Consider the following 25,009-nt stretch of genomic DNA (forward strand, 5'->3'; position numbering starts at 1 on the left):
GTCAATTGGTGAAATATCATTCAAGTCTAATTCTCATGAGCAATAGGTAAAGTTCTTGTAGTCCATCAAAACTGTCTTCCAGTAAATTTCTAACATTTTTAAGTTGCAACCAACACACCACTCACAGAACCGCATATAAAAAATCTGTTACTATATTCTCATAGAGCTTACAAAGAACTATCTGTAGAGATTGACTTTGTCAGAATCACTCAAGAATTTTCAAAATTCATAGGTCTTTACAAAACTAGCATCATGAATAACTAAAAAACTACTGGTTGTCTCAATACCATGCATGATGCACATTCTAGTCTCAATTTTCTCTTCAATTTGGTCTGCTTTCATAATTTTAGCTATACTAGTTTAGTCTTTTTGATTTTGTGGCTGTAAAATAATATTTTCAGTCCCAAGTGCCACCCATGGAGTGTTTCTGTCAATTGTCTTCCAAAAGCCAGACAACTGGTTTTTACCCAGCAGCATGAATCCAACAGTCTACCTGAAGCCCTTCTGCAAGCATATTATTTCAAAGGCTCCTGTTTCAGCAAGTAGCAGAGTTGGAGTGTATCATCTGCTACAGGCTCAGTGGCTGAAGCCTAGCCACTACCTCCAAGTGAACAATGCGTACCTGTAACCCACACATGTGGTGCACCCCTAAACTGTCAAAACAGGGCATTTGATCAGCCAAGCCTGTCTTCAGAGTCTTGGTGCTTAGACATGTCTGTGAATTACCTCTCATGTTTCATAACAGACTTTTGTATTTAATGTTCTTTTTTTTCCTTTTTTTCTTTTTTCTAAGAAAACTTTCACCAAAGCTCCACAATAGATAATAGCACATTTTCTCCTCTTTATGAGATCAACATCTCATTCACTCCAGAGGGATAAAAAATGGTAATAGAAAGTTTGCAGTTGAATATAAAAAATTTAAGGAGTAAAGGCAACAACTCACTAAATAGGTGATGTGTGGTGTTGTCAATAGGCACATAAAAAAGGCATGTTACTGGCTTTCAGATAAATCTTTCTTCAGAACTGTGGTGTACATTGCTGCACTCATCATATGGGTGTGTATGTGTGTGTGTGTAAAATAGCTCAGCTCGTCTCTGTTTTATCAGTTGGATGTGCCATTTTATATGGCTCCCCTTGTGGTGTGGTACAAAACCTAGATGTGGTGGTTTCGATGTGTACCAGAGCTGCAGAGATGCATCTGCAAACACACAAAAAATTACTTGTTTTATTTTTAGTTTTTTAAAGGTGACAATTAAAACTTTATTACTATCCCTTGTAGCTCTGAAGAAGGATTTGTCCAAAAGCTAGCAACATTATGTCTAGTTCATGTGCCTACTGATGAAAGCACCTCAACTATTTGGTGAGCTGTTAACTTGATGCATTAGATCATTCAGTACAGAAGAGTGCTGATTCATTTTTTTTCTGGCAAGCATATGTGAAGTTGTGGCACATGAAATGGTTCTGATCTCAGTTGATAATGTTGTACCGTGTGCAGGAGTGGTGGTGAGACTGATTGAACACTGTAGCACTAGCTGTTTTACATTTTGAATTAAATTCTTCACAAGAATGTAGTAGCAAAACAATACTGCACACTAGGATAAACTGAACAAGGATGTACTTTTTTGACTGGCTGTTATAGTATTTGGAAGAATGCTGGCTCTAGTCTCCAACCAGCAACCCAGATTTAGCCTTTCCTTGGTTTCCCTAAATTACTTCAGGTAAATGCTGAAATGGTTCCTATTATAAGACTACGAGATGCCCAATTTTTGTCAACTACCTGTAAATGTGTAAATGCCCTGGTATAATCATGTACGAATTATGTTTTTTGTTCTTACACTACCATACTGTGACATGTTCAATACACTTATAAAAGTGATCCAAGGATGAATAAAACTACTACTGTTACTATTACATATTAATAATGGATATAATAAATTACTGATCATTGCATGAGGGTGAAACAGAAAGTCTTTGCCCTATTATTCATTAGCTGAGATAAGGTACATACAGGTAATTACAAATATGTGTACTATTCATCATACCTTACACTATTTTTCCACATATTGCTCACACCAGTTCAGAATTTAACCCATTGCTGCACTAAATTTGAGATGCCCCTTTGCTACAATTTGTCTGGCTGTCTGTGGAACCATCATCAGACTACAGTCTTGGTTCCATCATTGCACATTAATTGCTGTCCTGCCAGGAAATTCTTCAACAGACTGAAAACATGGAAATCAAAAGGAGCAATGTCTGAACTTTGTGGTGGGTGGTCCAGCCTCTCACAGTGAAATGACTGGAGCTTGTCAGTGTTTCTGATTGCCACAAGTGACCTGCCATTGCTGCAGGGTTTAAAACACTGCACACACCAAGAATCACTTGGAACTACTTCCTGATGACAGCCCACTGACATTACAGAGTGGAACAACAACTGTTGGCATTGCTGGTTGCACCTAGAGGCATGAAATCCAGCAGGAGTGATCCATGGTGATACTAGAAGACTGTAACATCATTTTCCCAACAGATGCCACTGAACAGCAGTTTTTTGTCACAGAGAAAGCCAGGTGTTTTCACACCATGTTCTGCTGCTTCAGTTCCAGTATGAAATGCAGTATCCACATCTCATTACCAGTAACAATGTGTTCCAGGAAACTGTCACCCTCTTCAGCATACCACTGCAGATGATTCAGTGAAGCAATCATTTGCTTCCCTTTCATCATGTCATCCAGATACTTAAGCACCCACCAACTTGAAAACATTTGTGTACCCTAAAGACCCATGAATGATGTTGTAAACATTTTTGTATGAAATGCCAAGCTCCTGGGACATATCCTTGTGGTGCACACTCCAATCTCCTTTCGCCATTGCACCCCTGCAGGAAATGTTGCTGTCAGTCAGTGATGAATGCTGCCTTCTCAAATGTTCATTGTCATGCAAGTCTTCATGGCCTTTTGCAAACTCACAACACCACCACTTCACAGTTCTCAAAGATAGACACTTTTCCCCATATGTGGGTCACATTTCCCTGTGAATTTCAGTGGGTGTTTGTCCTTTGCTCCATACAATAGAAATCATACTTCGTTGCTTGTACACCAGGGAGGTGTTAAGCACTGAGTCAGTCCAAGAAAGGTCCACCACTGAAAATGGATTTGTTGACTTTGCATTTACAGCCATAATTTCGCTAAAAAAATAGGGGAAAGGACTTTGTGATTTGCCTTTATATATATGAATGCTTTTATATGCAATGCTCACAGCTGTTTTTTTTTTATGGACAGTGTCTGTTAAAAGACAGCTACTGAACATTTCTTATGACTCTGCTTCATAATTTTTACTTATAATCTCTGGATCATAAATTAAGATAATTTCTTGGGAGATTTGTAATATGCATTATATTATGTTTCAGATGAGTACAGTGTTAATGCAGATGAAATATTCATTGGTGCCCTCTTACTTCATCATCTGCAACTGTTGCAGTTTAATGCACATGAAATATTTGAGACTGTTGTGAGACAAAAAGGTATAACAAAAGGATCAAAAACAATATACCTTGGAGTTGGGCTTTACCCAACTGTTTCATTCTTCAATCATGACTGCTATCCTGCTCTTGCAAGGTAATTTTACAAATCATACAACATGGAACAATAGCTAGCATTACTGACCCATCAAACAAAAGTACTGCACATTTAAAAGTGACATTCAGGGGAGATCTATGATTCAAAGAGTATTTTGTAATGTTTTGCATCCAGTAATAAGTATCATTACACAGTAGAAAAATACATGAATTCATTATTAGGTGACAGAAGTATGTAAAGCTTGTTTCAAATGTTTGCGATGAAGTGATTCAAGTACATAGTTCTTAAACAAAATAAACAAAACTTTTAAAAAGTAACGACTGGGGTGCATGTACATTATATTAGTCAGTGAATCATAAACTTCTAAGTGATTTATTTTGTGCCTTCTTACAGTTTTCACGATTAGATGATTTGGGCTCTTCTGTGAAGTTTTGAAAGTTCTATTATCAATTTCCAAAAACTGTTTTTTTGCATAAATCCCAATTCATAAATGTGAACTGCATGAGGGAGCACTTTTCTTTATCTGTGGCAAGGGTAAGAACCATGTACTTCCCACTGCACCATTGCATGGAATTGACTGTAGTCTTTTGGCTACTACAATAAAGGCAAAAGATACTACAGATATTCAGAATTGGTAATATATAGGTATTACAGGAAGTGAGTGTGTCTCTGTTGGTAGTACAAGAAATGGGATCTCCCAATCATTGATAATGTTGCTGCTTAGAAGATCAAAATACCAACCCTGACTCTTTCTCACATTAACTACAATATTAGTTTGCAACAAAAGGCACTGACCACAAAGAACATAGTCCTAACTGAAGTTCAGTCAGCCCTGTCTGTTACACAGATCAGATGATGTGAGTACACAGAATGTGAAATGATCATGTAAAAATTTCTTGTAAATTGAAGAAGTCCATGATGCTGATAGCACTAATCACCACTTTTTAGAGTAAGAGCAGCAATGCACTATGCAAAGTATCACTTTATGATTTTAGAACTCAGTACTTCATGGAGGTATCCCTATTCAAGAAATATTTATGGACCATTAAGAATATGCTGTCATTGGTTTTGTATTGATTCACACAGATGTTCAGCCACTTACATTTCAATGTACAACTCATTTTTTGCAATATTTACACTAGGATAAGCTTGATCATCCATTCCATACTAATAATTTTGCTCCACATTACTTTCTACCCCTGATTAAACTTCTGTTCAGTCACCGTTTACATACTAACAAATAGTTGCACATAGCTTTTACATACATTTCTTCAATCTCATATCACAGTTTTTACAGCCAGGAACACAAAAGATGATTCAACTGTATAAGAATCCATCAGTTCCATAGTTAAGTGTGTTGAGAAGTAATTCAATAATCACCGTATCTGACAGTTAAATGGCATTCATTTATTATTTAATTGAGTATACACTGTGATGATCATCTCTGTGAAATATGCTTGGATTGCACAGTTGGTAGTTCAGTGCCCGCAAAAGGTAGGAACCTTGGTGTGAGTTCCAACCTGCCAAATAAGTTTAAATTTCCATAAATATTAGAACGATGTAACATATTCAATAAATATTTTCAAGAAGCAACATTTCCTTTGTGACTTTTAAAGCTTTCAAAATTTACCACATTTTCTTTCTCTTTATGGCTTTAGGTACTAAGTATCATGAATTGCGTTTGAACAGAACTTGGAAGTGTGCGTGTATGTCTCTATGACTTCTTTTTCACTGAGCACTTTTCTCTCTAACTAGAGTTTTACAATGGTAATACAGAAAACTGGTTCAGAGCTGAAGGACAACAGACAAACAGTAGGACAGAACAAAATGGAAGTAAAAAAATTAAATGTCAACAAGAGACAGATTATAAAACCAGTGAGAACTCAAGGACAACTAAAGGAAAGATAGGGACAGAAATATAACTGGGATAAAACTGATAAAATAAATAGTAGAGACAAATAAAACACTCTGAATGGTGAAAAAGATGCACTAAGATATTTGGAACAAAGTGAGAGGAAGATTCTACACAAAATAACAAGTTGAATGACTGTAAAATGCCAGTATAAGCTAAGAGGAAAAAGAGAAATCATGTCAGAGCAGTGAATGACTGACAAAATTATTTAGTGAGTAGCTGAAAACAAATTTTTAAAAATCGGAATTGATCTCAAGCTTCAAAGGAAATGAATGAGGGCTTGGGAAAGTTAAAAAGGAAAGGCCAGTCACTTAGGTCCCAAGATGTAAATGACCCAACTGTACTGAGGATAGACAAATACAAAAATCGGGCAGGGGGGGGGGGGAGAGGAGGGGAGGGGGGAGGGCAGAGAGTAGGTGAGATATCTGTTTGTGGAGATTCGATATCCAATGCAAAATTTCTTCTGCCAGCAACATACTAGACTTCAGCAATTCCTTAAAAACTGTTGTATCAAACTGTTTGGCTTCTACAACATTTGCTATAACTGATATTCTCTCAAACATTATGCGCCTTCTCTTCATACAATTTGTATCCACACTTCTTCGCTGTAAAAATATATGTTGCCAACTAAGGTGTCTCACCTCCTATACTGTCACAACATCTGTGTGCCACACATAAACAAAGGCTAAAAGATTTGAAACATTATTGATGAAGTCTTACTTTAACATAACATGACAGTATAGTTAATGGAACATCACAACTCAGTCAAACATCTAGATGGAAACAATATGAAAATTACTATCACAATCATAGATAATGGTCTTTGTAATTTTTTCAGACACTTTGTGGGTTCTGCATTAATACTGCATGCACTTCGCCCCCTCAAATCAGGGGAAGAAGTACCTGAGAACTATGGTCCAGTATATACAAAACATTCACTTGAATACAGACAGAGGCAGCTGCAATGTCGGTACTGGTTTCGTTGTCATTGTAAATCATGCTCTGAGAACTGGCCTGACTTGGAGAAACTGACTAATAGCAAACCAGTATTCAGGTAAGGAGTGACTTGTGTCATTGGTTTCTATATTTAACATCATTAAATGGATTCCAGGATTGCAAATCATTATTAGTATTACAAAAAATTATGTTCTTAGTAAGACACAGTTCCAAAAATGCCGGTCACAGACTAAATTTTCTATGAAAAGAAGTACTCACTTATTTCTGGAATACACTGTAGCATATAAAACACTGGACAATAATATGAATGGTCTGTAATCAGTAGAGAAATTTTTAAAGTATTTTCCATGTATGGAATAAGACATTCATTTACAACAGAGTCTAAAAGCAAGATTTACAATAGTGTAAAAGCAAGAGATGTGAAGTGGATAGCTGGTATTTAATGTCTTGGAAGACTGAGACTGTATAAGTGATGCTTCTTTGCATCTTCACCTCATTTTCCTTCTTTCATTTCACTAGTATCTACTAATTCTATTAATTTTTTAATCACTCTTCTGACTGATTCAATATGGCCTATGTCAGTTCCTCTCATGTGCCAACTACTTCACTTCAGAGTCGCACCTGAAATCTATGTCCTTAGTTGTTTTTTATATAGGATGATTCATGAAGATATGCAAATATTTTAATATGTTATTCTACAAGTAAGACTAAAGAAAAAAAATCATATAAACATAGGTTCACAAATGTTTAGTTATGGAGTTACTGCTAGTAAAAAATTTTGCCTGAAATTTAGCAACTTCACTAATATGAAGCCATCACAAAACTGTACGAGGTTAAAGTAAAGCACAATTTCCATTTATTTAATTGTTATTGATCTGGTGAATCTAATAAAACATGTCCCAGACGTGTATCTGCAGTAGTTTTCCTGAACATCCAGAAAAGCAAAGATGTAATTTTATGATTTTTTAAATTTATTAACTACTTGGCACAATTTGTTTTTTAAATGCCATACAATTGCACAAAGTTTTCAACAGATGTTGTAGAGAATTTAATTTGGGAAAAATGATGGTAATGTGGTATGAATGTGTCAGATAATCAGCTTTTATTAACATTATAGCACACGTGAATTCATGTTAAACAGGACAAAACAAAGCTCAGTGTTGTAGTTGTAGGAAGTTGTATGGACTACATACAATTTCACAATACATTCACAAAAAATGTTTAAAAATGTCTGCACAGAGTTCAATGCATTTAGCTACACATGTATGAACAGATTTTGTTGCTTGTTTCAGTTTCACAGTGTTGTTCTTAATTTTGTCTATTGCATTCATAATGCGAGCAAGTAATGCCTCATGTGTATTGACTCTGTCCTCATAAACTGTGTGTTTCATCCACCCCCATACACAAAAATCCATTAGCGTTAAATTTGATCTGGGTGGCCACAGACTTGTAGCATCACAACCAATCCATTTCTGGGGAAAATGTTCATTTACATGTGTAGTAATGGCATTGGTGAAATGTGGAGGTGCGCCATCATAATTGAAAATACATTTGAAATTGTGTAGCAAGTGGAACATCTTTGAGCAAGCAAGGCATTTCTTCTTGAAGGATCAGTTGGACATCCTGGGAAAATGAATGGTCCAATAAAGTGTGTGTTGATTATACCACACCATCATTTATACTAAATTTCTGCTGGAAATTGTGTTGCACTGTTGCATGTTAGTTTGCTTGAGACCATACATGCTTGTTATGTAAACTGTTTGCATCATCTCTAGTAAACTGTGCATCATCAATAAATAACATGTATTTGTGTAACTGCTGATTAGTATTTAACCCAATTCCACAACTCCAAGAGAAGGGCAGGATCTCCCGGATGTAAATGTTTAGTTTTTGTTTATTGTAAGGATACAGAATATTGTACTTCAGTGTATACCATACCTTAGATTGTGAAATGCCTAATCGTTACGAGATACATCATGTACCAATACCCAGGCTATGTTGAACAGCATTCATAATATTCTCATATCGAACACTCACACTGATTATGAACTTTAGGTAGAGAACCTGTCTCCTGTAACATTCTGCTAACGGTTCCTGCATTCGGAATCCTCCGAGTTTGATAACGTATGCGATATTCGTTAACTGCAGCCGTAGCATTACCATCATATTTGTCATAAATAAACACCAAATTTGTGTATTCCTCTGTCATAAATTTGAAAGTCATCCCTATTTCATAAATAATCTAAAAACTACAACAGTTACTATGTGGTTTCACTTAAATTCACTGTTGTTATTATGTTCTTTCATTGAACAATACAGAAAACTAACTTGTTTCAAGGTTGGGAAATGACTGAAACAACTCACTTACAGCTGCCAACAATGACATAAATGTGTTTACATTCTTAATGGAAACTAAACAAATTTACTTGTATAATAATTTTTGCTTCTCTGGATGTTCTGGAAAACTACTGCAGATACACGTCTCTGACATGTTTTATTAGATTCACCAGACCAATAACAACAAAATAAATGGAAATGGTGCTTTACTTTAACATCGTACAGTTTTATGATGGCTTCATATTAGCAAAGTTGCTAAATTTCAGGCAACATATTTTATGAGCCGCAACTCCGGAACTAAACATTAGCAGACCTATGTTTATATGAAATTTTTTCTTTAGTTTTACTTGTAGAATAACACATTAAAATATTTGCATATCTTTGTGAAGCACCCTGTATGTATTCCAAAATCTGTCTTCCTCTACAGTTTTATGTTCTACAGCTCCCTCAGATGCCATGGAGGTTATTCCTTCATGTCTTCACACATGTCCTATTATCTTGTCTCTTCTTCTCGTCAATGTTTCAAGTTTTCCTCTCCTTCGTGATTCTGTGCAGAACTTCTGACTTTCTTAATTTCTCAGTTCACTTTCTTCTATAGCACCACATCCCAAAGGCTTTGATTCTGTTCTTTTCCAACTTTTCCACAGATTCACTTCCACATAATGTTGTGCCCCAAACTACATTCTCAGAACTTTGTTCCTCAAATTGACAACAATGTCTGATACTAGCAGACTTTTTTCAGCCAAGAATACTCTCTTTGCATGTGAAAGTGTACTTTAATGTCCTCCTAGCTTTATCTGTAATGTATATTTTGTTCCCAAGGTAGTAGAATTTCTTCACATTGTCTGTTTTGGTCTTAAGTTCATTACTGATCTCATTTCTGTTACTGTACATTACTTTTTTTTTTCTTCTCAATCCACAGTGAGTGCTCGTTCCACTTAACAAGTTCCACATATCACCCTCACATTCAGTGAGGACAGAAACGTCATCAGTGAGTGTATCTTATCATTGATTTCTTTCCACCCTGAATTATAATCACACTCCTGTACCTTTCTTTTATTTCTATTGTTGCTTCTTCGATGCAATAGATTAAAGAGTAGGGGCAAAAAACTGCATCCATGTCCTAGATCCTTTTGAACCAAATTACTTTGTTCTTGATCTTCCATTCTTGTTTTTCCCTCTTGGTTCTTGTGCATATTGTATATTACCCATGTTTCCCTATAGTTTACTCCTATTTTCCTTAGAATTTCGAACATCTTCCACCATTTTACATTACTGAACACTTTTTCCAGGTAGACAAATCCTATGAATGTGTCCTCATTTTTCTTAAGTCTTTCTTGCATTATCAAACAGAAGTTAAGAACTGCTTCCTTAATGCCTTTATCTTTCTTAAAGCCAAACTGACTGTCATCCAACAGATCCTCACTTTTCTTTTCCATTCTTCTGTATATTACTTTGTTAACAACTTGGATGCATGTTCTGTTAAGCCACCTGTGTGATAATTTTCATTCTTATCTACTCTTGTTATCTTCAGGATTGTGTGGATTGTATTTTTCTGGAAGTTTGACAGTATGTCTCCAGACCCATATGTTCAACAAATCAACTTCAACAATTGACTGGTTGTATTTCCCCAAATGATTTTAGAAATTCCAAAAGAATGTTGTCTATGCCTTCTACCTCCTTAACTGTAAGTGTTTCAAAGCTCTAAAAACTGGATCCCCTATGTCTTCTATATTAACTCCCATTTGGTTTTGCATCACATCATCAGACAGTTCCTCTCCTTCATACAGGTCTTCAGTTACACTTTCCATCTATCCACTTTCTTCTCTTCGTGTAACAGTGGACTTCCTTTTGCACTCTTACTGTTGACATCTTGGCTCTTAATTTCACTGAAAGTTGTTTTGACTTTTCCATATGCTGAATCAGTCCTTTTGATGACCATTTCTTTTTCAATTTGTTCACAATTTACTAGCTGCTATTGCCTTCCCTGTGTTTTCTATTTATTTCATTCCCAAGTGACTTATACAGATGCATACCTATTTTTTCCTGAATATTTTTGTACCATTTCCTTTCATTGGTCAGCTGAAGTATTTGTTCCATTACCCAAAACTTCTTCACAGTTGCCTTTCTCGTACCTATATTTGTCAGTTCAATTTCTGTGACAGCTCTTTTTAGATATGTCCATTACTCTTCAAATAAACTCCCTATTGCGGTATTCATTACTGCAGTATCTACAGTCTTAGAGAACCTTTAATTGCCCCTCATCATTCCTCAGCACTTCAGTATCTTACTGTCTCCACATTGATCCTTCAAGATGATTCCCTTAAACTTCAGTTTTTGAACAGTGTATGTGCTATTAGTACCTGAAATTTACTGCAGAACTTAAATAGTCTTTTTCCACTCTCATTCCTATTACCAAGCCCATACTCCCTCTATTACAGAGTTTCAATAACCCATGATTATTAGATTTTCGTCTCCCTTTACATACTGAAAACAAGGTTAATATCTTCATATGCTTTCTCTCTCTCTTTATCTTCTGCTCTTGATGCTGGTATGCTATATTCAGAGCACTGTTGTTGTCACTTGTCTGTTGTTGATTCTAATGAGAATAATCTTGTGACTGAACTATTCATAATAAATCACTCTATGGCTTAACTTCATGAAATCTACTCCTGTTATCCAATTTTGTACTGCTGCTGATATTACCCTATATTCATCTGACCACAAGTCCTTATCTTCCACTCCTCTCACCCAGTTTTGTACTGCTGCTGATATTGCCCTACATTCATGGAACCAGAGATCCTTATTTCCTTCCCATTAAATTTTGTTGATACACGGTATATCCATTTGAGTCTTTATGTTTCCATTTCCAAATTTTTTAGCTTCCCTACCACATTCAGACTTCTGACATTCCATGCTACAATTCATAGGAACCTTCTTTTAGTTATTCAATCTTTTTCTCATGCTGACCTTCCCTTAGGCAAACCCAAATGGAGGATAAATGTGTAGTTTTTTTGCCAATCAAGAGATCATTTCTTAATTATAGGCCACATGTCCCATGGATACACATTGTGTGTTCTTAAAGCAGTGGTTTTCATTGCCTCCTGTATCCTCATGCCATTGATAAATCCCAAGTCTTCTGCTTTTTAGAGGCAGTTTCCCCTCCAAGGGCATTTGATAAGGCTGCTGGCAGAACAAGGTTAACTCCTTATACTGGAAGCATTTGGCTGTTATTATTAAAACTTTAAGCATTGGCTGGGAGCAATCATATGACCCACAAGGTAGTCAAAGATGTTACCCTAGACCCTGGCAATCAGCTAATTATAGTACTTACCTTTAAAAGCTCAATAAGCAAAACCAAATGACTAAAATAGAAATTACAATTTCAAGTATATGCTGCATGCACTTATATTGAAGATCAGTAACAAGTAAGCACAATTTTGTCCTGACTCTGACATAATACAGTGAATCTACTGAATAAATATCCTAACATGTAGCTTTCACATTATTCCAGTATCTATAAAATTGTACCATACATTTTGCATTAAACATATCTCTATTTGTTTATCTTGGCAGAAAAGGTACTGGAAGGAAGAGAGATGACCTCAACAATCAACTTGGCACACTGATATGTGACCTATTTGATCCTGCACTGAATCTAATGGAGGAAGGAGATGTGTCACGTGCCACCCAGCTGTTGGCAGAGTTTGTGAACTCAACCGATGAACTAGGTGTGCGGCCTCCACACAGAGAGACACAGCTGGCAGTGGACGCACTGCGTCTGTGTTTGGCTGATAAGGGCAATGTTTTTGTGTTGAAACAGTAGCCACATTCTCCTAAAAGCTGATACATATCTTATTGCTAAAAAATAAATATATATAAAGAACTGCCACACATTACAATGGAAGAAAAATTGAAAATGTAACTAGTACATAAATACAAATAAAATATAGACAAGTAGGTGTCCCAGATAATAAAAGGGAGAAGATATGAGGGAGAAAAATATTATGGTTTGAAGGTAAAGATCTGCAGAAAATAAAGATTACACACACCAGCTGTGGTATCTCATTGCAACTGGTGTCACAGATATTACTGTAAGTTACGACTTTTATGTCCACCATTTTTATATATACCTTACTTACTTAAAATATATAGCTGGTCAAGATCTGGAAGCTGCAAATGTAATTTTGGAGAATAAACATGAAGTTCACGAAGTATATTATAGCATGAAGGCAATCAAAGCATCACATTAGGAATTATGGAATATGCTGTTAAGTGTTGCAGTTTAATTCAACAAACTAACTAAAAACCACACATTTGCGTCCAACAACAGAAAATCTAGGATGAAATGTAACAATATTATGAAAAGGAAAGTTGCTACTCACCATATAGCAGAGATGCTGAGTCACTGACAGACACAACAAAAAGACTGTCAGAAAGTGAGGATTTGGCCAACAAGGCCTTCATCAAAAATACACAACGCACATGCGTGGCATGCCCCCCCCCCCCCCCCCCCCACACACACATATGCAAAATGCAGGTCACACACACATGGCCACTGTCTCTGGCTGCTGACACTAGACTGTGAGCAGCAGTGCATGATCGGAGAGGCAACCAGGCAGTGGGTGTAAGGAGGAGGCTGGGATGGGGAGGGGGAGGGATAGCAAGGTAGGGGGTGGGGGATATAAAGTGCTGCTTATGGGAGAGCACAGAGACGAGGTGGAGAGAGGGTAGGCTAGCTAGGTACAGTCAGGTGGTTAGATGAGGGTGAGGGGTGGGGCAGAAAAAGAGACAAGTAAAAAGATTGAGGGTGCTTTGATGCAACAGAGGGCGGTTTACTGCTGGAATGGGAACAGGGAAGGAACTTGATGGGTAAGGACAATAACTAACGAAGTTTGAGACCAGGAGGGTTACAGGAACATAGGATATATTGCCTGGAAAGTTCTCACCTGTGTAATTCAGGTGGGAGGTGGTGGGTAACTGGAGAGATAAGGCATGGGAGATCTGTTTTTGTACAGGGTTGGGAAGGCAATTACAGTCTGTGAAGGTCTCAGTGAGACTCTCAGTATATTTTCAGAGGGACCCCTCATCACTACAGATGTGACAGCCACAGGAGGCTAGGCTGTATGGATGGGATTTCTTGGTTTGGAAGGGATGGCAGCTATCAAAGTGAAGGTTTTGTTGGTTGTCGGTAGGTTTAATACGGGCTAAGGTACTGACTAGACATCTTTGAGATGGAGATCACCATTAAGAAAGGTGTCTTGTTGCGTTAAGTAGGACTGGATGAAAAAAAATTGCCAGGCATCAAGGTCCTGGAGGAATGGTGCCATTCGGGTGGCTGTAGCCATACTCCAGATTTGTTTGTAGGTAAAGCCTTTAAAGAAAAAGTAACTGTGCGTGAGGGTATGTTGGTCATGGTGACTAGGAAGGAGGTTGGTGCAAGGATGTGTGGGACAGATCTTGCATCTAGTTCTATTACAGAGGCACAAGTCATAAGCCAGGGATTGGGGGCAGAGTTTGTGTAGGAATGTACAAGGACATTATGTAGGTCTGTTGGCCTTGGGAACAGTACTTTCAGTAGCAGTAGGCCATAGGCATTAGGGATGTTAGTGTTAAGGGACGTGGCATCAATAGTGACAAGCAGATCACCATGTACAGGAACAGGAACTCACCCACAATTACTTCTCCTTTGAAAGCATTACCTACAAACGAATCAGGGGTACAGCTATGGGCACCTGAGTAACACTACCCTATGTCAACCTATTCGTGGGTGATCTAGAGGAATCCTTCCTAAACATCCAGAATCCCAAACCCCTCATCTGGTTCAGATCCACTGGATTGAGGGTGATGACACCCTACCCACATTCCTCCAGAACCTCACCACCTTCTCCCCCATTGGCTTCACCTGGTCCTACTCAAAGCAACACACCATCTTCCTCAATGTTGATCTCCACCTCAAAGATGGCTACATCATTACCTCTGCCCATATCAAAACTATCAACCACCAGCAATACCTCCACTTTGACAGCTGCCACCTGTTCCATACCAAGAACTCCCTTCCATACAGCCTAGTTACCCATGGCCATCGCATCTGTAGTGATCAGGGGTCCCTCTCAAAATACACCGAGGCTCTCACTGAGATCTTCACAGATTGTATTTACTCTCCCAACATTGTACAAAAACAGATCTCCTGTGCCTTATCTCTCCAGTCACCCACTATCTCCCAAAGTCTCATCGTCCAGCCACAGAGGACTCTGTACCATCCAGGACTGGAGCAACTGAATCACGTTCTCTGTCAGGGTTTCAACTACCTCACGTTGTGCCATGGAATGAGGAATGTCCTATCCACTATCCTTCCCACCCTTCCCACAGTGATACTACATCACCCACTGTACCTACACAATGTCCTCATCCATTCCTGCACAAACCCTGCACCCAACCCCTGGCTCTTGACTCATACCCCTGTAATAGAACTAGATGTAAGATCTGTCCCTTACATCCTCTCACCACCACTTACTCCAGTCTGGTCATAAGCATCACCTATACCAAAGAGGCAATGTTGTGTTCTGTGAGCTAAGCTGCAACCACTGTGCTTCATTCTGTGTGGGCATAACAACCAACAAGCTGTGAGTCCACATGAATGGCCACTGACAAACTGTGGCCAAGAAACAGCTGGATCACCCAGTTGCTGAGTACGCCACACAACACAGGGTTCTTCATTTCAAAGACTGCTTCACAGTCTGTGCCATCTGGATCCTTCCCATCAACACCAGCTTTTCTGAACTGCGCAGGTGAGAACTATTCCTGCACCATATCTTATGTTCCCATAACCCTCCTGGCCTCAACCTTCATTAGTCATTGCTCACCCATCTAGAGCCTTTCCTCTTCCAATTCCAGCACTACACAGCCCCCTATTCCACCAGTGCACCCACAGTCTTTTTACTTTGCTCCTTTTCTGCTACAGCCCCCACCCCCATCTAACTACCTGACTGCATGTAGCTTCCCTACCCTCTCTCCATCACATCCCTGTATGCTCCCACAAGCAGAATATTACTGTCTCCCACCCCTACCTTGCTACTCCTCCTTTTCCTGCCCCAGCCTCCTCCTTACCCCCTCCACTCAGCTGCCTCTCCCATCATGTGTTGCTACTCACATTCTGGCCTCAGCAGTCACAGACTGTGGTCATGTGTGTGTGAGTAGAGTTTGCATGAGAGCATGTGTGTATATGTTGATTGTTTTTGACAAAGGCCTTGTTGGCCGGAAGCTCACTTTCTGACAGTCTTTTTGTTGTGTCTATCAGCGACTCAGCATCTCCGCTATAAGAGTAGTAACTACCCTTTTCATAATATTGTTTCAATTTACATCCAGTAATTCAAATACAAGGACATATCAATGTAATGAGCTCAGAAATATTACTGATTAACTGTATCACTTACAGTTAAATAATACAGTACTAAAGATATAGCTCATCTAATGGTGGAGATGATGAGTTGCCAACAGATATGTAAACAGTCTTGTTTGTGTATCTGCCAATGATTCAATGCCTCCATTATTTGGTGAATTGTTATCTTTGCTCTTAAATTATTTACATTCTGATAGAACTTAATTACAAGTATGTAAACATCTCTCACTTGCAGAATTATAAATGAGATATTATAAGTTGTAAATACTTTTTTGCAATCCTTACAACTCAACAACTGTGATGACTGTCTAAGCAACTGTTTTTTTAAATTTTGTTTGAAGATAACTGCACTGGTTTTCCTCAGTTGAAGATTTGAACATTTCATTTATGCAAGATAATAAAAGAAATACCTATTTTATTCAGGGGCATTTAATATCCAACAATGAATTCATTTCACAACAGACATTGTAAAGCAAGCCAACATTTCAGTAAAAGTTCATATGGATGTTTATCATCCCTCCCTCATCCTGTCTAGTAGTGTAAATTCAACACAAACAAGCAGTTGCATATAAATTGCAGCTACATAGTATAACCAAGTATGCACCAGCTACTTTTAATGCTGTGGGTTTCCTGTTAGTTTCCCTGTGTACATTTTCACCTGGAAAAGCACAAAGAAGGAGCTGAATAGGTTTCTAAAGTTGAACTGGTTGTCCTACAGTGAGCTGAGAATGATGAAAATTCTTTAATAGCTTTTTTTTTCTCAGAAGTTGAAGTTATGGTCTTGAGGGCCTGAAGGAGTTTAGGTTATAGTATGTAGAAGTAGTGGGAAATCACACTAATATTTGTTTTATGACTGGCTGAAGTGGAAATGACTACTGCAAAATATTTCACTCGTGCTGTGTGGTACTTTTCAGCAAGCTCCTGGCATTAGTTTGTAGAGCTATTTAATGAATGTAAAAGGTGTTGGTCAAAGGAAGCAATGATTATAGTGACAACAAACTTTTTTGTTTCAGTGCAAACTCTAGTTATGTGACAGGACAATCCCACCTTTTAAACTGCTATCCTCATACTCAACACTCCTGAGATTCAAACATGTTGATGGAAACCAGTAGGCTTTTATGGCATGGCAAGCAACTGGTACAGTGGTCACATCTATAGTATCTCTGAGTGCAATAAGATAGTAATAAGGGTCAAATCAATTATGCAAAAATTGTCTTACTATTTGTCAGATTTTTCCTGGTTGTCAGTCCCCTTAATGGTCAATTTTTAGAAGCCTTTGGTAGTCAGAAAGCTGGAGGCCACTAGTGATACATGTGTGGCCACTGCCAAAATTACAGAGCTAACAATAACAGTACTATATGTGGTAGTGTGGCAGCCATTATAGCAGGTAGTGAATGCAGTGATGTGAAGTCAGCTTTTTGTTCCATATTGTGAGGTTATATAATTCTGGAGACACTGCAAAAGTTAGCTATAATTTCTAATCAGTTAGAATACAGAGTAATGCGAGGAAAATTAAGAAGAATGCCACTGAATGCTGCTTTTGAGAGTTGGAACTCTAGCAATAAGTATCACTGTTGAAAAAGTACACGTCAAAAGATACTTTCATGGAGCATTTAGTATGAGTTATTTCTGTATGGCACATACATTTCTACGGGTGCTCAATGTTACATGTGTAGGTACAGCTCCTCTTCCCAGGCAGTCGAGATGCTGGGCAGAGCTAGAGTCCACTGATCTTCGCAATCACCTCTGTACGGAATCTGGAAAAGTTGGATAAATAGCAGTTAGGCCACCCTTATCCTGCAGGTCAAAATGAAGTTGGCAATCCTAAATTAAAAATTTAATGAATACAGCATTGGAAGAGATAGAACCAAGTAGGTCAACAAAACGTTTTATTTGCCAGTTGTGACATAATTATGTCAAACTGCAGAATTTGGAAGCTCATGCGATAGTCAAGACCACACAGAGAAGGCAGCTTGGATTCTACATTAAAATTGTGGGAGGAAGGCAACAAAATGAGAATTACTTTCAAACAACTGCTTCTCTTTGTTACTGTATTCCTCAACTCATTCCACATTTCTGAAGGTTTTACTGTATGATGGAACTTGTTAATTATTGCATTCTACTACATCTATACCCATACTCTGTAAGCCATTGTGAAAAGCATAGCAGAGGGTAATTCCCTTTGTAACAACTACTGGGGCTTCTTTACTTTCTATTCGCATACGGAGCGTCGGAAGAACGAGAGTTTAAATGACTGTGTGTGAGTGGTAATTGTTGCAATTATGTTTACTTAATGCGGTGACCGTCATTCAAATTCAGCACCATTCCCAGAGTACTTGAAAACCAAGGGTTTCTAGTGTATGCTTCTCTTCTCTGTATGTGCTTCTTTGATACAGTTTGAGTAGCGTGAGAAAAACATCTCTGTCACAAGCATGCAGTGTGATGACACTGCCATTCAGTGTACTGTATGTGTGTTTTTTCTGTAATGCATTTATCAAGGATGATGATGTATGCCATGTTTTATCAGTTCAGACAGCCTCTTCAGGAATACCTAAATGATGAACATAACTCTGCTATGTTGATATATTCATATCTAATTTCCATATGATTGTTTCTTGTTTTGGATGTCTAATGTGTTAAACTCATTTAGGCAATGTCATGATGCAGGACTTCATTAAATTTGCATATCACACCCAGCAGATAGTTGTAAGGTACTTTAGCCAGCATCAAGTGTTATTCTACAGTAATCTGCTTAGAAGAAAACTACAATGGTTCGTAGAACCATTGGAAAGATGATCTGTAATTCCAGAATGAAATTTTCACTCTACAATGAAGTGTATGCTGATATGAAATATCCTGGCAAATCAAACCTGTGTGCTGGACCATTACTCGATATCGGGACCTTTGCCTTTTGCGGGCATGTGCTCTATCAACTAAGCTACTCAAGCACACCTCACAGCTTATTCTCACAGCTTTACTTCATATCAGCATACACTCCACTGCAATATCCTTTCTTCCAGGAATGTCAGTCGTGCAAGTTTCATAGAACTTTCATGAAGTCTGCAAGGTAGAGGATGAGGTACTGGAGAAGGACAGGTTGTGAGTTGTGCTTGGGTAGCTCAGTTGGTAGAGCACTTGCCCATGAACAGCAATGGTCCTGAGTTTGAATCTCGAGCCAGAACACGGTTTCGTATCAACATACACTTCACTGCAGAGTGAAAATTTTATTCTGGAAATATCTCCCAGGCTGTGTCTATGCCATATCTCCACAATATCCTTTCTTCCAGAAATGCTAGTCTTGCAAGTTTCACAGTAGACTTCTGTGAAGCTTGGAAGGGAGTGTAGTGCCTCGAGAATTTCGGGGTAAATTCTAGAGACACTCATATTTCTACAATCTCAAACATGCTTTATTTTAAAGATGAGTGTGTGAAAGTGGAACTGTGTCTACTGTGCCACGATTATGTGTGTGCAGGACTGGCACATATCAGACAGTTGATTGTCGCGGGCAGGTAGTCGCAGCGCTCGCCTCAGAAGTTACGAGTCCAGCACAAGTGCTCTGTGATGGTGCTATGTCAGCATTATTGAGAACAGTTGAATGTTGTTACAGAAAAGAAAAGACACTTACTTATTCAATTACTTTTGTAAGGTCTGGATGGTGGACTTGCTAGAGCTTTCTAGATTGTATTTGTTATAAAGTTTGTAAGAGTATCTGTCAGACAAGTAACTGCTGGGCTTACAAAAAATGAATCATTTAAATGGTGTCTTGTTTGTGGAAGTGAAAATATAGTGAGATTGGTTTCAAAGTATCCTGAGTGTACGGAGTTACTTTAAGAGTACAAAAAATTCCTCCAAAACAGTATCTTATCTTCAGAGAAGAAGTTGGGCAGACAACTGCAGCCAGCTATCCTAAAAAGAAGATTGGTGAAACAACTCCACGTAAGCTCAATAATAAAGTGGGAGTGTGAGTCTGGCACACCAGCACCACACTGCTCCTTCTAGTTGCTGGAAACCACCAGAACGTCGTGATCAAAGTGATCAGGACTCGAAAAGGAGGAATTTTTTTGGAGTAAATTGAGACAAGGAGAAGTTGAGAGTTGCCATAGCAACCCTTAATAACAAGATGGGGAGATTGGTTTGTAGGATTCAGTTAAGAAGATTTGGGTGTGGGAAGGAAGCAATCCTCACACACACAGTAACCAGCCAACGCCAACGCAATAACCAGAACCAGTCGACGTCGACGCAGTAACCGGCGGATGCCGATGCAGTAACCCACCACCATTGCTGGTTTCCATTTGAGTTGCTGACTTTGCACCCGCCAATACCGATGCCGCGACCAACGTTTGATGCTACCGCCACCTGTGCTATTCACTGGTGCTGATTTTACACCCAGCAATGTAGCTTAGAACTTTATGCTGGGTGAGCTGAAGACAATAACTATTTGAATGTAAAGTAGTGTGGTCATTATTCATAGAGGAGATTTTTTATAATGATCACAAGGTCAAAAAAAGAATAAAAATATGGAGCAGGAACAACAACCTACAGAAATTTCCGAACCGGGCATGGTCATTAGAATTAGTAGAGAGATCCCAGATCGGACTAAATTAGCAAATTTAATAACTGTTCATATTTCCTCTTTAAGTGAAAAATTAGATGCAGATTCAGCTTCTTTAACACAAGAACTAAATGCTCACAATGCTTCATTACGGGAAAAAATAGAGCGCCAAAGTGTAGCTGCAACTGCTCAAATTGACTCCTTGAGAAATGAAATAAGTACAACTTTAAGTGAAAAACTAGAAGCACAGGGTGAAGCTTTAAATTCTAAATTTGATGTGTTAAATGATAAAGTGGAAAGTTTATGAGTAGATTTAAAGAATGAATTAAGTAATTCTTTAACTGTGCAAATAAATCAAATGTTTACGGACTTTATCCAAAAGCAGGATGATCAATTTCAGCAGTTAACCCAGAAGTTAGAATTTGATATTGAAGACAAATGTAACAATATACAGTCTGAATTTAATGAAAAATTAGGATCTTTCAAAATGTATGTAATGTTACACTTGATACAGTGAAACAAAGACTACACAACTTAAAAGATAACATTGAAAGACAGGATAAACTGATTCCTATAGTCCAATCACAAATTGCAGGAGTCAACACTCAAGTACATGATATGGAGAGAAATTTTAAGGAAAAGCTAGCAACCGCAGACACCATAAATATAAGCGATCTGGAGGAACAGGTAGAGGAGTTGATAGATCGAGAAGTTACTGAGAGTATAATATCCAGAAATGTTTTGACTGTTGCTTTTTCCAAATATAATGATAATAACAATGTTAAGAGATGACTCATGGAAAGAATTCAAACTTGTCCCAGACAAATTAGAACATAGAATAAATTTACTTAATATCGTGCTTCCTAGTAAAAGGGTAATTGTTTTGCTGTGGGGAAACTTTCACACAAAATTTAATGAGAAGTACTGGTATGCACCTGCTCAAATGAGGTTAATATCAGACCCATGGGATCCGAGCGGAGTCACATCTGTTCCCCAGGGACGTTAAAATTCTGTGTTAACGGGCGGAGTGACGACTGTCGGATCTCTCGTTGGGTTCAGTGTTACTTTCATATTCGTTTTCCCACACCGAAATCTCTTCAAGTCTTATACTATCCTGTATTCTGTTCTCATCCTCTTATATTGTCATATAGTTTAGTTCTTCAGCATACTCATCTTGACATAGCGGACAAGCAAGCGTTGCAGCAAATCGCTGATATCAAGGTCATACTGCTTCTTGTGGAGGTAGCAGTAAGTGATCTTGCATTTATACGCAGACTTATTTGTTTTATGGGCACTAGGATCCACAGTTATATGATCACCTTGATGGATTTGTTGTTATATTGAGTCAAGACTGAAGCATTTTGTAATGCCTCGTAATATGTAAGTCAAACGCATGCTCCGCTCTAGTCTCAATGTAATGGTGAGTTGACAGCATGCTCCGCCCTAGTCATCAAGGATCTCGAATCCAATCATACTTAGGTTTTATTTTTGCTGAAAGTAGTCTTTGAATGCAATCTCTTCACCAGTTTTCCATATGAACCTGTGTGCAGAGGTATTCATGGATGGCAACGGATAAATAAAAAATTATAACCGATGGGACATTTTATGATGTCCTCCTCAGTTATTCCAGGGGTGCCATTGCTGGTCTTCGTTACTTGTCCTGGGGTCTCAATTGTAGTGTTGACAGCAGCCGACACAGGCTCCATGGAATGTTGGGTCATATTTTTGCCTAACCAGCCAGTCTCTCCCGCCATTGGCATATAGTTAGGTCATATTTTTGCCTAGCCAACCAAAATTTAGTTAGGTCTGGTTTGGGCCTAAACTATAGAAGGATACGATGTAATATGAATATTTATATATTTTTGATAATATGATACTTACTATTTAAAATTTTGTACGCTTTGTGAGGAATGATGCGAATGATACGATACAATGTAATATGAAGAATTATAAATTTGTGATGACATGATACATAGTTTTCTATTTACTACTGAATATTTTATAACTTTTGTGAGGTGTGATGTGAATGGGGAGGGATTATATAAATGTTGAAAGGGCTGGGTAGTGTAGGCACAAACATGACTACCACTACACACACACACACACACACACACACACACACACACACACACCACCTTTCAGACAACCCTCGCAGACAAGTGTGACTGATTCTTCATCATTTGCCATTCCATAGGAGTTGCTAAGATCTTTCTTTGGGGGCTTCAAAGATGAAGGGGAGAATATCCGATCTGCAGGAGATGAATAACATCATACCTCCTCCAGCTTCTCACACAAGTACCAGTGAAGCAGGGATCCTGGGGAACGGGGGTGGGAAGGGTTTCCTTTCTTTGGGACCAACTTATTTCACTTCTTCAATCTTAGCAACCATTTCTATCTCTTCCTTTCTTACTTCTCATCTGAGTACCAGTCTATCTTTCCCTCTTTCCATATGCATACACTTCTATTGCAGAAGTCCTCAAATTCTATGGTTTTCTATAACCTTCAACTTATTTTACATAAACAGGCTGAAAAATCAGGCTACATGACTACCCATACGCATACACACAATGAAACACAAAGACACAAACAGAAAAGATGATGTGAGAACCATCATGTATTGGAGGGGGAAATTGTGCATGTAATGATGGGTATGCGCACATGGTTATGTGAGGTGACGGTTCCACATCACATACAGGTATGCACAGGGATATATTTATACACTCCTGGAAATGGAAAAAAGAACACATTGACACCGGTGTGTCAGACCCACCATACTTGCTCCGGACACTGCGAGAGGGCTGTACAAGCAATGATCACACGCACGGCACAGCGGACACACCAGGAACCGCGGTGTTGGCCGTCGAATGGCGCTAGCTGCGCAGCATTTGTGCACCGCTGCCGTCAGTGTCAGCCAGTTTGCCATGGCATACGGAGCTCCATCGCAGTATTTAACACTGGTAGCATGCCGTGACAGCGTGGACGTGAACCGTATGTGCAGTTGACGGACTTTGAGCGAGGGCATATAGTGGGCATGCGGGAGTCCGGGTGGACGTACCGCCGAATTGCTCAACATGTGGGGCATGAGGTCTCCACAGTACATTGATGTTGTCGCCAGTGGTCGGCGGAAGGTGCACGTGCCCGTCGACCTGGGACCGGAACGCAGCGATGCACGGATGCACGCCAAGACCATAGGATCCTACGCAGTGCCGTAGGGGACTGCACCGCCACTTCCCAGCAAATTAGGGACACTGTTGCTCCTGGGGTATCGGCGAGGGCCATTCGCAACCGTCTCCATGAAGCTGGGCTACGGTCCCGCACACCGTTAGGCCGTCTTCTGCTCACGCCCCAACATCGTGCAGCCCGCCTCCAGTGGTGTCGCGACAGGCGTGAATGGAGGGACGAATGGAGACGTGTCGTCTTCAGCGATGAGAGTCGCTTCTGCCTTGGTGCCAATGATGGTCGTATGCGTGTTTGGCGCCGTGCAGGTGAGCGCCACAATCAGGACTGCATACGACCGAGGCACACAGGGCCAACACCCGGCATCATGGTGTGGGGAGCGATCTCCTACACTGGCCGTACACCACTGGTGATCGTCGAGGGGACACTGAATAGTGCACGGTACATCCAAACCGTCATCGAACCCATCGTTCTACCATTCCTAGACCGGCAAGGGAACTTGCTGTTCCAACAGGACAATGCACGTCCGCATGTATCTCGTGCCACCCAACGTGCTCTAGAAGGTGTAAGTCAACTACCCTGGCCAGCAAGATCTCCGGATCTGTCCCCCATTGAGCATGTTTGGGACTGGATGAAGCGTCGTCTCACGCGGTCTGCACGTCCAGCACGAACGCTGGTCCAACTGAGGCGCCAGGTGGAAATGGCATGGCAAGCCGTTCCACAGGACTACATCCAGCATCTCTACGATCGTCTCCATGGGAGAATAGCAGCCTGCATTGCTGCGAAAGGTGGATATACACTGTACTAGTGCCGACATTGTGCATGCTCTGTTGCCTGTGTCTATGTGCCTGTGGTTCTGTCAGTGTGATCATGTGATGTATCTGACCCCAGGAATGTGTCAATAAAGTTTCCCCTTCCTGGGACAATGAATTCACGGTGTTCTTATTTCAATTTCCAGGAGTGTATATGTAAGAACTAAGAGTATTCATGGTTGTTATGATGGTACACATTGTGGTTCATTAAGCTACACATATACCTTCAGTCTAACAACTATTTACAAATTGTAGGATAGTGGGACAAGTAGAGTATATATTAAATAA

General features: G+C 39.2%; 1 protein-coding gene across 2 annotated transcripts in view; it reads left to right on the top strand.

The window, feature by feature from the left end:
* The window catches only part of LOC126198904 (SET and MYND domain-containing protein 4-like), a 146,300-nt gene extending 133,448 nt beyond the window's left edge, over nucleotides 1-12,852 (top strand). For both annotated transcript variants that reach the window (XM_049935530.1, XM_049935531.1), the window contains exons 9-11: nucleotides 3,404-3,611; nucleotides 6,323-6,538; nucleotides 12,355-12,852. In XM_049935530.1, the coding sequence (XP_049791487.1) occupies nucleotides 3,404-3,611; nucleotides 6,323-6,538; nucleotides 12,355-12,604 (674 nt within the window). In that variant the 3' untranslated portion in view covers nucleotides 12,605-12,852. The remainder of the gene's footprint in view (nucleotides 1-3,403; nucleotides 3,612-6,322; nucleotides 6,539-12,354) is intronic.
* The last annotated feature ends 12,157 nt before the right edge of the window (nucleotides 12,853-25,009 follow it).

Source organism: Schistocerca nitens, chromosome 8 (genome assembly GCF_023898315.1).
Source record: "Schistocerca nitens isolate TAMUIC-IGC-003100 chromosome 8, iqSchNite1.1, whole genome shotgun sequence".
Classification (NCBI taxonomy): domain Eukaryota; kingdom Metazoa; phylum Arthropoda; class Insecta; order Orthoptera; family Acrididae; genus Schistocerca; species Schistocerca nitens.